This window comes from Oncorhynchus gorbuscha, linkage group LG24 (genome assembly GCF_021184085.1).
Source record: "Oncorhynchus gorbuscha isolate QuinsamMale2020 ecotype Even-year linkage group LG24, OgorEven_v1.0, whole genome shotgun sequence".
NCBI lineage: Eukaryota > Metazoa > Chordata > Actinopteri > Salmoniformes > Salmonidae > Oncorhynchus > Oncorhynchus gorbuscha.
The window spans coordinates 2,386,275-2,401,998 of NC_060196.1; the positions used below are offsets into that span (position 1 = coordinate 2,386,275).

Here is a 15,724-nt window from a genome sequence, read left to right on the forward strand (position 1 = left end):
CTCTTCAGACACAGGCTAAGGATCTACTAGCTGTGAGCTACTAAATAGACCATGTTTCTCCTGTATTAGTAGCTTCTGGGGTTAAATTCGGCACCTCCTAGGTGCGGCCCAGAATACCTGACGAGTTTAGTGGTTCATTGTCAAGAATACAGTGGGGAAACGGTTACTGATATTTCTGTGGCTGCACAGGATCTAAGAGCACACCTTTCAAACTGTGCAGATATGAGTGAAGTTAGGACTCAGAGTGGTAAGGTTCTGTTTAAAGTCTTGGATATATTCTGTTATTGTCTACACAAATGCTTTCTAAACTAAAAATACTGCTGTAATTAGTCTAATTATTACAAATGAATGCAGCCTAATTACGTTGGGCTCGTTATAATAATAATAATCGTACTGATTATTTCTCATGCAATAACTGAGATTCTGAATGTATAAATCAGACATACTCCGTGGGTGACGAAGGTCCAAGTTTACTCAATAGCGTACTGAAATCAAATGGCTCCCGAGGGAAAATCTTATTTGACGTAGCAAGTCTACAGTACAGAGTTACAGTACACTCCCTGGTATATTATGTGTCTCTGGAATGCAGAAACACAAGTTTTCATTCAGTCTACTCCATGTTCCATGAGGCGATAGGCAATGAATAGGTTTGTTTGCTTTTCATGGTAATGTTTGGGAAGTAAGCCGTTGTCAAATAACCATGACACTCTATTCAAATCACAAGTTCATATGAGAAGCTGAAGGTCCGGGTAAGTATGACTGTCAAATGAAATGTACTGCATGTGCAACCACTGCTGAGTCATCGAGGGGAGGTGTCTGATCTTGTATCCCTGGACCATAGGAGAGAGTAACCAGATGACCTTTATCCTCTTTGGCTATTGTAGAAACTGTATCTTTCTACTGCATGGGAATGCACAGTCTGCCTATTGAAGGTGACACAATATGATACACCTTTTCTACAAACAACATAACTACCACGTTTGGGAAACAATACATTTTCTATGAGAGTTTCCCAAGTGGTTTCTATACAGAGGAGAGGTATTAGTCTGTTGTGGTCATATAGGAATGTGTGTTTACTAGACCTGTTTCTCTATGATTTGGACAAGAAGTCCGGTACATTGCTTCTGCTTGTTTCAATGCTGAGAGTTTCAGAAAGGGAATGAAGTTAGCGGGAGATTTTGATACACGGTTAAAGAGCATTTGACATTTCAGTCATTTATCAGATGCTCTTATCCAGAGCGACTTACAGTTAGTTAGTGCATTCATCTTATTAAGACAGCAAGGTGAGACAACCACATATCACAGTCACAGTAAATACACTTATCCTCAATAAAGAAGTTACTGCTAAAGAGCGGTTTTTCGGATCTTTCCTCTCACCCCTCTCGCTTCGTTTTCTTTGTCAGGAACCTGAATGCTGGTGTGGAGACAGGATGAGTGACAACACTGTATCGCCTGAGGGTGCAGAGAGTGGGAAGAGTGAACATGTCCGCCAATGGCTGCATAGTAGTCCCACCGCCCCACAGGAGTATAATGAGGATGTTGCAGGGTCAAGTCTTCTCTGCCCTGGTAAACAGGGCTTGGTGGCCCAGGAGGAGAGAGCAGAGTCACCTAGCTGTCTGTCAATGAAGAGTGATCACTCAATGGGTCAGCCAATCAACTTCCACCGAGGACATGGCACAAGAGACAAAAGGTTTGGGCCTGTATTCACAGTCTCAGAGTAGGAGTGCTGCTATAGGATCAGCTTTGCCTTTTAGATCATAGTGAATAATATTATATGGACAGAGGGGAACTGATCCTCAATCAACACTACTACTCTGAGACACTTTAGGCCTTTTCGCACTGCAATGTTCTTAGCCCTGGGCTAAGACTGGCCCTGGGCTAACTTATCCTGTGTTCACACTAACATGTGTTAATCCTGGGCTAAAATATCCTGGGGACAGTGGGGGAGCAGACCGTTTTTGTTAGCCATAGCAACTAATGTTTTCGCACCGATGAAAGTATGTTTTTGTTACTGTAATTTAATTATGCCAATGTGCTTTCATCAATTGAAAATCCTTAATCTATTTTATGAGAATTTCAAAGATTTCTTGTTTGCATAAAATAGACAGTCTTTCAATAATAGGTAATAGAATTTATTCTCGGAGCGCGCTCCCACTTAATCACAAACAGTTTATATACAGATCATGACGTCATTTCATTGCTTTAACAGAATCCCCTCCTCTCGACCGGGACAAAGTGAGGTGAAAGTTCATTCTAACTTACTAACACTCCCAGATAACTTTTGACCACTCAACATTATCGATCACCACTGAACTGACAGTTTTAATGAACAGAAACCCTAGGAATGCACTCACTGCCTTTCTAAAATACCCCAGAGCTAAGTTTCTGTAGGGTCAATCATAGGCTAACGAACTTATGGGTTTCCACAGTCCACAACCCATTAGTTTCTTCCTAGTTGGAATGGTGTTCATTAACTTTAATTACTCCTTGTCTGTGTCTCACAATCCCTTATGAACTCATATTGTTCATCAGATATAATAAAACAGAGTATAAGTTTACTTAGTTACAATTCTATTTAAAATGGGGATATTGTTTATTCATTTATCCATAATAAATCCAACAGTTGTTTTGTCAGGTTTTTGTCCTCAGATGGAAGGATGAAATAGTATAAATGTACTTATTAAAATAGGGTGCAGAACTCATCACAAACATATGAAAATTAAGTGAAAATGCAGCTATTGTGTTTGGACAGTGAAATATTCTATGCGTTTTTCTTGACCCCCGTTTCACACGGGCTATTTTGGCACCGGGTTTCTGGGTCTAGTCCTACAAAGTTGGACCTAACCCTGCTCCGGAGCAAGGCCAGCTAGCCCTGGGCTAAGGTTGGTGCTAGAATGTGTAAGTGTGAACACTTGCATAGCCCTAGGCTAAAATCTCAATAAACCCAGGGATAAGGAGACTCGTGCAGTGTGAAGACTTGCATAGCCCTAGGCTAAAATCTCAATAAACCCAGGGATAAGGAGACTCGTGCAGTGTGAACACTTGCATAGCCCTAGGCTAAAATCTCAATAAACCCAGGGATAAGGAGACTCGTGCAGTGTGAAGACTTGCATAGCCCTAGGCTAAAATCTCAATAAACCCAGGGATAAGGAGACTCGTGCAGTGTGAAGACTTGCATAGCCCTAGGCTAAAATATCAATAAACCCAGGGATAAGGAGACTCGTGCAGTGTGAACACTTGCATAGCCCTAGGCTAAAATCTCAATAAACCCAGGGATAAGGAGACTCGTGCAGTGTGAACACTTGCATAGCCCTAGGCTAAAATCTCAATAAACCCAGGGATAAGGAGACTCGTGCAGTGTGAACACTTGCATAGCCCTAGGCTAAAATCTCAATAAACCCAGGGATAAGGAGACTCGTGCAGTGTGAAGACTTGCATAGCCCTAGGCTAAAATCTCAATAAACCCAGGGATAAGGAGACTCGTGCAGTGTGAACACTTGCATAGCCCTAGGCTAAAATCTCAATAAACCCAGGGATAAGGAGACTCGTGCAGTGTGAAGACTTGCATAGCCCTAGGCTAAAATCTCAATAAACCCAGGGATAAGGAGACTCGTGCAGTGTGAAGACTTGCATAGCCCTAGGCTAAAAAACCTCAATAAACCCAGGGATAAGGAGACTCAATAAACCCAGGGATACGGAGACTCGTGTGAACACTTGCATAGCCCTAGGCTAAAATCTCAATAAACCCAGGGATAAGGAGACTCGTGCAGTGTGAACACTGCATGTGGATGAATATGGGTCCCGATTTCCAACTGTCTTTACAAGCTATGTTATAGGGTTAGGGTACTGACTGTATATTTCACAGGGAGGGTGCAGAGTCACCTACATCCAGCTGTGTGTCAATGAGGAGTGACCGCTCAATGGATCCACCGATAAACTACAAGAGAGAGTTTATTCCCAATCGCAGGTAATTTATGATTTTCATAATGAGGACGTTGCAATGTGTCAATACGTCCAACAATCAACAAAAGACAAAAGGTCTGGGCCCGTTTTCACTGTCTCAGAGTAGGAGTATTGATTAGTATCAGTTTCGATTAGCATCAGTTTTGATTAGCATCGGTTATGATTAGCATCAGTACTGATTAGCATCAGTTTTGATTAGCATCAGTTTTGATTAGCATCAGTTTTGATTAGCATCGGTTATGATTAGCATCAGTTTTGATTAGCATCAGTTTTGATTAGCATCAGTTTTGATTAGCATCAGTTTTGAATATTATTTTGCATATGATTTGATGTAGGTTGACTGACCGAAAGCTCAGCCACAATTAAATAAATAGATTTTCATCTGTCTGGAAATGTGCAGCGACTTTTTCCTGTGTCTCCAGTTTAGCATTTTGACTCCAGCACCCTCACTAAATTGGTTTGGGTGTGTGGTAGATTCTGCCTATTATCTATCAGATCATAATGATCTAGGGGGACTTGATCCTAGATCATCACTCCTACTCGGAGACACTTTGAATATGTGATTTCTAATAGACATCTTGCAGATCGGTAAAAGCGACTGTACATCATGAGCATAGGATTGATTAAAAACACACCTCAATTAATTTTTTTGCAGGGAGGGAGCAGACTCACCTACGCCCAGCTATCTGTCAATGAAGAGACCGGTCAATGGGTCCATCTTCAAGGTCATTTATGATTTTCATTAATAGATGATTTTAAAAAAATAAAGTATCTAAAGTGTGTCATTACTATAAAAAAATCAACAAAATTAAAATACACAATACCTAAAAAAACACACTTGAGGTGATCCAAAACATCAATTTGTTTAATTTCAAATGAATGTATTTCCACCTCATGTATTTCCACCTCATGTATTTCCACCTCATGTATTTCCACCTCATGTATTTCCACCTCATGTATTTCCACCTCATGTATTTCCACCTCATGTATTTCCACCAATTGTAGGATGATGACATCAGACACAACACAACTGTCCATTGGTGGAGTGCATGCAACAATGGTATGTTTGCAAGTTTTAAGCTGAAACTCTATGTATGCATAGTAAATGTATATTCAGTGGATTGTTCTTAGTTTCAATAATAATAAGCAATAGGCATTGGTGATTTGGCAAATAAAAAATATCAACTATATGTGCAGGTACAGTAACCGTTAATTGGTATAAAAAGAAATACAACTGCCTATGTGTTTATTTCTTGGGTTCTCAGCATGCTGAACATCATGGTATGAACAGAGTCAGCAACCTCCGAGGATTCCCACAGAGAATCGAAGACTGGACGAAGGAGCATGTGAAAGAGTGGCTAATTAGTAGCCTCAAACTCCCTGAGGTCGCAACAAAACTTTATGAACAGGACGTGTCAGGAGCTAGCCTGGTTTGCATTGAGAAACAGGACTTGACTGATTTCGGTGTTAAGTTTGGGCCGGCGATTCAAATCATAAAAAATGTAGAGATACTGAGAAACGACTTGGAGAGTGTAGGGAGAAGCATGAGATCCCCTGAGAGTGACCCCTTCAGAAGACAGGAGAGATTTAGATTTAGGGCCATACCAGAAGCTAGGATGGAGTCACATGAGGAAACTCTGGATTCTGACAGTGTGAAATCGGAGTCTGTGGCTCCAAGTCTAAGCTCATCATGGACATCAGTGGAAGAACTGAGACATTCCGGTTCAGATGTTGCATCCCCCATTCTACTGCCACTGGTAGAGTCTGAATCCATTCCAGCTTATGGAAATATGGAGGACAATACGAGACAAAGTGAGACGTCCATCTCATCATTTGACCACTTAAGAGAAACTGCTCCAAATCTGGAGAAGAGAATATGTCCCCCACGTCCCTTTGACCAAAACGACCTATCGTTCACATACATACAAAATGATACCCTCCCCCCTGAATCCGGTCCAAGCAATCTCATTGACCCGGTACATGAGTACAAGCTCCTGCCAAGCACAGAGGAAGCCAGTGAGATAGATATTCTGGAACAGTTCAGCAATGAAGTGTTTAGTTTTTCCGCAGCCTGCATGAACTCTCGCACCAATGGGACCATTCATTTTGGGGTGACAGGCGGGCCCGGACACATGCATGGACGGGTGATTGGGCAAAACTTGCCATCATTCAATATGTATACAGACAGGTTTGACATGCATCTCAAGGAACACTTTGGAGAAGAAAGAAATATCGCAAGAGCATGCATCAGACCTCCAAAATTCTTTCAGGTTCAACGTCTAGATGGCGCGACTTCAGACAAGTGGGTGATAGAAGTTGATGTTGTCCCAAGTTATTCACAGACTCAAGAGAAGCTTTTCTATACCTCAATAATATCTGAACAAAATGGAGAAGAATACAAAACTGAATGTCTATTTATTCGACAAGGTCCAAAGAGCATCAACATTCTTGCAGACAATAATCCCAGAAGTCTACAGGAGAAGATGAGAGGTTTGACAGAGGAAGTCAAATGTTGGTCATCAGCACGTAAGTCAAAAGAGGAGAGCAACTGTCAGCAGATAACCCAAAACCAAAACCACCAAGGTCAGAGGCTAAAACAATTGATAACTCATGGGAGAGACACACTTGAAAGCTCATTGCAAGTTATAGTTGTCACAAACAAGTGCCACCCCAGTCGACATGAACATTTGGGTTTTTTGAAAGAGATGAAGTTGTTTGCAGTGCTCGAGTTTGACCCAGAATCTGACATGAACGGGACATGCAGTTTCTACAGAACAGATCGCATAGCGAATCTTCATTACCCTCGAATGTACAATACTAATGACAATGTCTCCACTGTTATCGGAAAGCTGAACTTGTTTAAGCAGACAAGCTGGGTCTTTTGTAATGGTCGAGCAAATGAGGTCAGTGAAGCAGACAGACCTTTCAGTACCAGTGAATGGCTGAAGAAACGTGCTGGAGAAATCAGCGATATGGTTTCATTTCTCTGCAATCCAGACGTCTTGTCGAAAGACAGATTACTTGTGGTGTTCATGCTTCACTCAGGAGTCACTGACATCTCAAGCCCTATACTTGAGGCCTTTTGTGCCATCTATCGCACTCTTGAGGGTGAGGATAATATGCTCTGCATATGCAAAGATTCAAATGTATTCAGTCAATGGAGAGACATGATAAACACTCGCTGCAAAGTGGATATTACTAGTAAATGTATCTACGAATTGAGCCTGACTGAAATCGACTGCACCATCAGGAAAATCAAAGAACCCCAGACACGGTCCTCTAGGAGATATCTGCCATCTTCTGGCTCCAGTTCAGTCCTCCTGACACAAAAAGACGAAGAGCTGATGACCGTACTTGATATACTGAGTGAAAATGAATGTGAGAACACTGAAATTGAAACCAAAGACACTTTTGAGGAATTCAAGACCAACACGGAGGAGGACTTTTACAGAGGCGGACAAGTGACTTGGTGGAACTTCTACTTGTCCGAGAGGCCAGGTTGTCTGCCATTCATCAAACGTGACAAGTATGAGGATCTTCACAACCTGATCACACCTACAGAGGGTTACACGTCGCCATGCATAATAATAAACCTCTTCCATCATCCAGGATGTGGTGGAACAACACTGGCCATGCACGTGTTGTGGAACTTGAGATGTAAATTCAGATGTGCCGTTCTGAAAAACACCACAGCACAGAACAGTGAGATCGCAGTCCAAGTCACACACCTGCTGACCTGTGGCAAAGAGAAGCAGTTGAGTTATTCTCCTGTTCTACTCTTGGTGGACAACTGGGAGGACGTTGAAGACCTACAGAGATGCATACTAAGTGCAGCCAACGAGAAGAAGAAACCTGACACTCTGATGGTCATCATACTGAACTGTGAGAGATCACAGATTCCTGCAGAGAGCTCCAGAAACAGCCGACTTGACAATGTGTTCATGATCAACAAGCTCTCCACCAAAGAGCAGAGCTTCTTTGACGTGAAACTGAAAGAGCTCAAAGGTCACCATCAAAAACCTGAAACGTTCTACGCCTTCATGATCATGACAAACAATTTCAGTGAGAAGTACATCAAGAATCTGGTGTGCAACACCCTGAAAGACCTTGACACCTCCAGAAAAGAAGGACAGCTATTTTCACTCTTAGCTTTGCTAAATACATATGTGAACGGCTCCTACATGGCCCTGTCCCTATGTGAGGATTTTGTGGGGATTAGGAATGCTCTGTGGGGAAAAGAGACACTTGAGGACAAAATGAACCCATACTCCACGCTACTGATGCGCTTCAACATTGAAGAGCATGGCACTTATCAGGCAGTTCGGTTTCTACACCAAATGATTGCAAGTAATTGCCTCAAAGTCCTCACCGGAAAGCACAAGCTTCAACTGGGGGAAATAACAACCAGTCTGTTACACTGTGACTTGCTGTACAAATCTGGCTTGGGTAAGGACATCCTGGTTCAAAACATCCAAAGTATGCTGATCACGCGGCAACGAAAGGAACTTGGACATGACAAAGATACACTGTTCTCTCCTTTGATTGAAGACATACAGACGGACGAGGGAATCAGCCAAATCAAAGAAGTTCTTGTAAGAGCAACAATGAGATTTGACAAAAACGCAACTCTGCCACAAGCTTTGGCAAGGCATTTCTATCTGAAAGAGAAGGATTATATATCTGCTCTGAAATGGGCCAAGGATGCACAGCAGAAAATGTACAATTCTTACATTGCAGACACATTGGGACAGGTGTACAAAAGCCACCTGAAATATGAAATTGAACGTGCTGAGGAGCTCACTCCAGAAGGGTTAGACAAATGCCTAAAATTAGCATTTCAGGCCACCAAAGCATTCAGAGATTCACAGGAACTCGCAAAGAAGGATGAGCCAATGGATTCCCTTGATCTGCCCAACAGAAAGAGGCAACGAACCTACAACACATCTGGGTATGTCGGTGAAATGGAAGTTTCAATGATTGTTTTTGATATCATCAAAGATATTCCTTTCTTCAACAAAAATGACGCACTCCAGCGAGACAAAATGCTGCAGTTCCTCAAAAACCACTTGCCAGTGAGTGATTTTCATGAAACAACAAACAGTACAAATGATCAATTCCTTGCTGTTCTGTCAGACCACGAGAAATTCCTGGTCTCTTTGAAGCCACGGCTGAGGGAGATGTTCAGTTTTTTTGAGAACTACTTCACATACCTGAAGCCAAGGTCAATTGAGAAGGAGACAGCAGAGGACAGAAACAAACGGAAAGTATCAGAGTTCTTCAAGAAGTACATTCACATCTTCTGTTCCTCGGGAGAAGAGAGAGCCTCTGAAAGGGCCACTAAACCAAAACTGAGTCTCCGGCAGGAGATAGAGGAGCAGCGGAACTATTTGGAGCAAAAGCGAGCAGATTCATTTGCTGGTCTTCTCCAGTATCTGAACGAGAAGAATGGGAATCAAATTGAATTAATTCTGAAGAAATGGCAGTTCATTGTTCAAAATTCTACACGGAAACTCATGGCTGACCGGATCAATTTCATCCTTGCAAACGTTGTTCTTCACTGCATTAAGCAAAGCTCAACATTGCTGAAGAGGTACGAGGAGCTGGTCTCCCTTCTCAACGAGGCACTGCAAGAAGAGGGAACCCATTCAAACTGCACAGAGCTGTACTACCTCTCAATGTTGCTGATGTGGCCAAGAAAGGACAACCTGCTTGAGAGCACCACAACGTTCAAAAACATTGGCACGTATGTCACTTCATCGAAAAAATCTTTCCATCGTCGCTTCTCCCACATGTTTCCTGCGAAGAGTTGCATCGCACATTTCTACCTCGGGAAATCAAGAGGACTGAGGAGAATCATTCACAAAGGCAGGCTTGATCAGTTGCTGTACAAAGAGGGACCCAAAACCTCACACAAGAAGGCCTCATCCAAAGATAGACCCCCAAACCCGCATCAACTGTGGCAAAGTGGAGCAATATGGAGGGATCCTGAGATACAAAACCTGTTACAACGGGTCAAAGGGAAAACGGAAAACGGTGACATTTATGTTTACTACGGGGGCAATCTGAAAATCTCAGTGCGTCCAGTATACCTTGGTGGAGTCCGGAGTGGATGTAGTACGGAGGAGGTCTCCTTTTACCTTGGATTCACCATGGAGGGACCCGTCGCTTATGACATAAAGTATGAAAATGACCGGTAAACAGCTTACCATCAGGCAGACTGAGGAAGGGATGCAAGCGTTTGCACTTAGGGAAAGGAAAGGCTTCCATTGAAGTTATATAGGCCTAGAGGGTTTGACTGGGGTGAATGTCTGTGAACCAGGACAGAATCACAGTAAGTAAGATACCAGTGTGCTCTTGTCACTGTGTGAAGAAACCAAACCTCAACCACCTGGATATAATCAAAGCAGAGAGAACAGGTGTCGGGTGACATACAGCAATGAATCATTCATGCTTTTAGAGGTGAAACAATGACAATCATTCGGGCTTTTAGAGGTGAAACAATGACAATCATTCATGCTTTTAGAGGTGAAACAATGACAATCATTCATGCTTTTAGAGGTGAAACAATGACAATCATTCATGCTTTTAGAGGTGAAACAATGACAATCATTCGGGCTTTTAGAGGTGAAACAATGATAATCATTCATGCTTTTAGAGGTGAAACAATGACAATCATTCATGCTTTTAGAGGTGAAACAATGACAATCATTCATGCTTTTAGAGGTGAAACAATGACAATCATTCATGCTTTTAGAGGTGAAACAATGATAATCATTCATGCTTTTAGAGGTGAAACAATGACAATCAATCTTGCATCAGAATGGATTGTAATGTCTCTAAGTCCCTGTAATTTTGTCTCTAAGTCCCTGTAATTTTGTCTCTTAAGTCCCTGTAATTTTGTCTCTTAAGTCCCTGTAATTTTATCTTCAAGTCCCTCTAAATTGGGCTCTAAGTCCTTGTAATTTTGTCCCTAAGTCCCTGTCATTTTTCTCCAAGTCCCTCTAATTCTGTCTCTAAATCCCTCTAATTCTGTCTCTAAGTCCCTCTAATTGTAACATACAGTACTATACAGTAGCAGAACAATGAACAAGGGTTGTAGACCTATAAACCATTTGCAACTATTCAATGTTTAAAACATGTTTTATGGTTTTGCATTGTGTTTATTGAAACTACAGAATGATTATTATGTTACAAGGCATATTGACTTTCTGCAAGTTATGTACCTTCAGTTGTTTGTGTAAATACATTCAATTGTGTGGTTATTTGAAATTATATGCTACATTATTTACAAGAGAAAATAAATTAGGAGAAAACCTATTGTCAACGTTTGTTAATGGAATAAAGAGAATTGAATACTATATATATATATATATAGTATATACCTGTATATATTTGAGGATATTATTTCACTTTTCAAATCAAATCAAATCGTTTTGGTCACATACACATGTTTAGCAGATGTTATTGCGGGTGTAGCGAAATGCTTGTGCTTCTAGCTCCGACAGTGCAGTAACATCTAACAACGTATACCCAAAACACACAAATCTTAAGTAAGGAATGGAATGAAGAATATATGCAGACATGGACGAGTGGTGTCAGAGCGGCATGGACTTAGATACAGTAGAAAAATATAGAATTAAGCAATAAGGCACGAGGGGGTGTGGTATATGACCAATATACCTCGGCCAATATACAATTTTGAACCTGGTAGTGTACCAAATGAATATTCATAACCTACAGTAAAGCACTGTTTGATTATATTGTTGTTGTGTTTAATTTACCAGAAAATGTTTCATGTGCCACTGGCTTTTCTATATCTTACCATCTGCCAATGTTCAGCTGGAAAACTATACAAAATGGCCTTCCCTGGAATATACTTTTCCTGATCAGTAGGAATGTTATTTTTTCAAATAGAAACACAGCAGGCAGATAGAGACTATCTATCATGATTTTATTAAGTTGCTACAAAAAAAAAGGATTTTCCTCTGTTTTAGTCACTGAAATAGTTTTTCAGAATAACTGGTCTGACAGCACCCTATTACTGGGGACCAACACAAATCGCACACTGTCAGTCTGGGGCCGATAACCTTGCAACAAGGTATTCTCGTGATTATTTTTTTATACAATAGGGTCCCCCAAAGAAGTGTGTGAGGGGCTGATTGTGAGAATGTAGACTTTCTCTCAGTCAAGCTGTCCAATGCAATAACGGTTGTTGTAGACAACATATACATGTCCGTATCCTTGGGTATTTACTGTATCTGTCTGCCTGCCATTTTCTCACATTACAACGTAATTAACTTTCAAAACCAATGTCCAGTAAAGGGTTCCCAAAACTATAGCCCAACAGACGTAGCTAGCTACTGCTACTCCTTTATAGCCACAAGACAGCAAGCAAGATATAGTAATAAACATGTATTCTAAAGAGAGATAGATAGCTAAGAAAGTAGGCTATTTACCGGATATCTAAATGAACGCAAACCAACGCAAGGTTCGCTATTATGAAGGCATTTCTTTATAAAATATAATGAATAGCAAACGTTTGGCGTGGCTTTATGCAATGGTTGCGTAAACCGCGGATAATGTTCTTCTTCATTTTTCCAATGTATAATCATTTTAGTATTTCCCACAATACTCATTTAACAACCTACAGTAGACTGTCACGTTCATCTACTGATAATTTGAAGTATCTCCTGTATGTCAGGATGGCCGAGCGGTCTAAGGCGCTGCGTTCAGGTCGCAGTCTCCCCTGGAGGCGTGGGTTCGAATCCCACTTCTGACAAAAGTTTTTGTAATGTATATATATATATATATATATATATGCCATTTAGCAATAGATGCAATATGCCTTTCTTTGTAACATATTTATATTCAACAGGAAATTAATGTCAGAAAATGTTGTTCAGTGTTATAACACTTTGACCCAAAAATTAAAGGTACAGATCAACCATTTTACTTCTTTAAGGTTTTTGTTTACTTACATTGAAAGCAGTCTATGACTGTGAATGAGTCACTGCAATACACACTATGATTTGGTAAACTAACCTCTGCACTGATTTTGCAACATGTATAAATGCAAAGAGAATAGTTAAGCATGGTGTTGTGCCAATAAATTATATATAGACTAGATTACTTATAGGGGGCGCTGTGTGGAAGCCAACATGCCTCCATCTTGGCACTCCCCTTGTTTGTAATTAATATTTTGGAAGCTATAGAAATGCATTTATTAATGTCTACATTTGTTTTTGCCACATGTATTCTATTACAGACACCTAAATGCATACTTTACAATTATATTATGTGAGATAAACACACATATAAAAATTCTATATCTAAAAACATTTTTAATTATATTACTAATGTTACTATCCCCAGTACAACAAAAAAATACTTAAAAACATGTAATTTTGTCCTGAAACATTTAAAGCTGCAAAAGGTCACTTTTTTGGGTGACCCTACAAAATTCAGACAGAAATTTGAGTTATAGATCTATCATTATCATTGAAATCAATTCTAAGAAGCTTAGATCTATGCTATGTGCACAATTTCTATTCTTCCCATTATTAACTTTAATTTCTGCATCTTTTACTTTTGATTTTGTTCACCAGCTTCAAACAACTGAAAATACAATATTTTTGGTTATTGAAAACATATTTCACAGCTGTTTCGATGGTACAATGACTCTCTACACTATACTTGCTTGTTTGATCACAAACGTATATTAGGCAAACTATTAGAATTTTTGCAACCAGGAAATGGCAGAGAAATTTCTGCATAATGTACCTTTAAATTTATCTAGGCTATTATGATGTTTTGAAGCCATTCATACACTTTTCACGTTGCATGTACACACATACATAGCTAATTCAATTGATAAATGAAATAAAAAGTCACGGTAACTTAGCCCAGAATTTAGATTCTACGATCAGTGTTTATTCTGGATGCAAAGGGAAGCCAGGCTTCCCCCGCAATAGACATACAATTATTTATCCTTGTCTCTCTGTTTTTCATACTTTTCCTTCAATTTACAAGAGGCTGAATGTATCTCACCAGAGAAAGCATCAGAGCAAGCGAAACAAAGGCCATCTTGCTCTGTATGTGTAGCCCGATTATCGGATGCTGTCTTGACAAAAAGAGTATGACATTGTTGCCGCCCGTAGCATTGGATGCAAGGGAAGCCAGCAAGCATTTGGCCTCCCCTGATTAAAAAAAATAAAATAAAAATGATAACCAATCAGCGTTGAGCTAAACTGAGTGAGCTCAACTGTGAATGGCTCTAGCACACAAAAAAAAGTAAGCCAGTTCGGATTTGGCTTTATCTCTTTTTAACGTTGTCCTCCAGTGGCTAGCTAGCTAAAATTGTCCCTTTCTTAAATTAACAATGGATTTAAATAGTGATTTGGAGTTGTGATTTTACTTAATTCTCCATACTGGACAATGATTATAACAGAGATTCTGATCCAACCATAAATTCATACATTGTCCCCCTGGCCTGAGGGGATGGAAGTTCAATATGTAGCTAGATGTAGTAGGCTAATGTTAACTAACAGGCCTCGTGCATCGTTGCCCATGAAAGGAATTTAGGCTAGCCAAATATATACATATTTCCATTAGAGAACTCCTACTGTGAAGTGTGCATGTGCAACAACTCAATTCGCCCTTGCACTCCTTCTAAACAATGCCATTTTTGGAGACTTTGGCAAAGGGCAGTCTACAAAATGTTGTGTACTCTATTCTTAAGAGATTTTAGTTTTGTAGAGAACTGCAAGGAGGTCGAATGTTTCATCGATGACAAAATTTGCAGAATACCGGCCAAAATCCATCTCGCTCCATCTTCTCCCACTGTCGGACACTGGGCTTCCTCTCATCAACATACAGTATTTGGTGGTGAGTGGAAATGCCAAATGGATACTTCAGATTTATACATCTGGTGAACCGTCTGGCTCATTGTTCTACCTGTTTGTGTGCTGTATGAGAGTCATAGACCGTTTTGGCCACACGAAAGACAGGAGGATGTCTTTGGCGTTTCTCTACAAGTAGGGTGAGTCAAGATGTTTTTTTCTACTTGCTCACACACACGCACGCACACACACACACACACACACACACACACACACACACACACACACACACACACACACACACACACACACACACACACACACACACACACACACACACACACACACACACACACACACACACACACACACACACACACACACACAATCATTGCCACGCACAGCCACATCATATTTAGCTTACAGGAATGTGGCAGGTACTTCATGTTTTTGATGGAAGACCAGGTGTGTTGCATTTAGGCAATCACTGAACTGATCAATTAGCTGGTATGGTGCCTGGTTAGAACAAAATCCTGCTGGACCTAAGAGACTCCAGGAACCTGGTTGCCTTCCCCTGGTCTACACGAAGGGACTAGTTAGGGCTTGTTTTTGAACAGGGACTCTTTCTTTCTACCAGAACCCTTCTTCTACATGCAAGGCACTTCTGATTAGCGTTGTTACTGTAAGTATCATCATTTGGGAATTACCAGCTTTAATAAACGGTGTTGTGATAATGTGTTATTTAAAGAAAAATGTCCTCACTGAATAAAAGCAAAACATTGAGTGGAATATCTGCTCTTTGTCTTGAAATATCATCACATGATAATCTATGGTTCTAGTCAATTCAGTTTAAATTAATTCAACTGACACAGCATCTGTTTCTCCAAACACGGCTCCTGCTGCATGAAACACCCAATCCTGTT

At 40.6% G+C, this 15,724-nt stretch overlaps 1 protein-coding gene and 1 non-coding gene across 7 annotated transcripts; both read left to right on the forward strand.

Annotated features, from left to right (window-relative positions):
• Positions 1-8: 8 nt before the first annotated feature.
• Positions 9-11,690, forward strand: LOC124012817 (sterile alpha motif domain-containing protein 9-like). Of its 6 annotated transcripts, none has more exons than XR_006834780.1 (8): positions 9-247; positions 1,404-1,690; positions 3,866-3,967; positions 4,619-4,688; positions 4,969-5,023; positions 5,229-10,216; positions 10,252-10,719; positions 10,753-11,690. XR_006834780.1 is itself a non-coding variant. In XM_046326792.1 (6 exons), the coding sequence occupies exons 4-6, from the start codon at positions 4,672-4,674 to the stop codon at positions 10,158-10,160; spliced, it is 5,004 nt and encodes a 1,667-aa protein (XP_046182748.1). In that variant the 5' UTR covers positions 9-247; positions 1,404-1,690; positions 3,866-3,967; positions 4,619-4,671; the 3' UTR covers positions 10,161-11,688. The 6 variants fall into 6 exon arrangements, 1 of the variants encoding a protein (XP_046182748.1); XR_006834779.1 differs by having other exon boundaries at positions 10,252-10,686; XR_006834777.1 differs by having other exon boundaries at positions 10,252-10,422; positions 10,456-11,689.
• A 969-nt stretch (positions 11,691-12,659) lies between these two features.
• Positions 12,660-12,742, forward strand: trnal-cag. The gene has a single exon. It is a non-coding gene; the product is annotated as a tRNA-Leu (tRNA).
• Positions 12,743-15,724: the final 2,982 nt, after the last annotated feature.

What these genes read in the sequence shown, in the direction of transcription:
- LOC124012817 (XM_046326792.1), top strand. An exon ending in GTGGAGTGCATGCAACAATG is followed by an intron (nt 5,024 to 5,228) that starts GTATGTTTGCAA and finishes TTGGGTTCTCAG; the next exon opens with CATGCTGAACATCATGGTAT.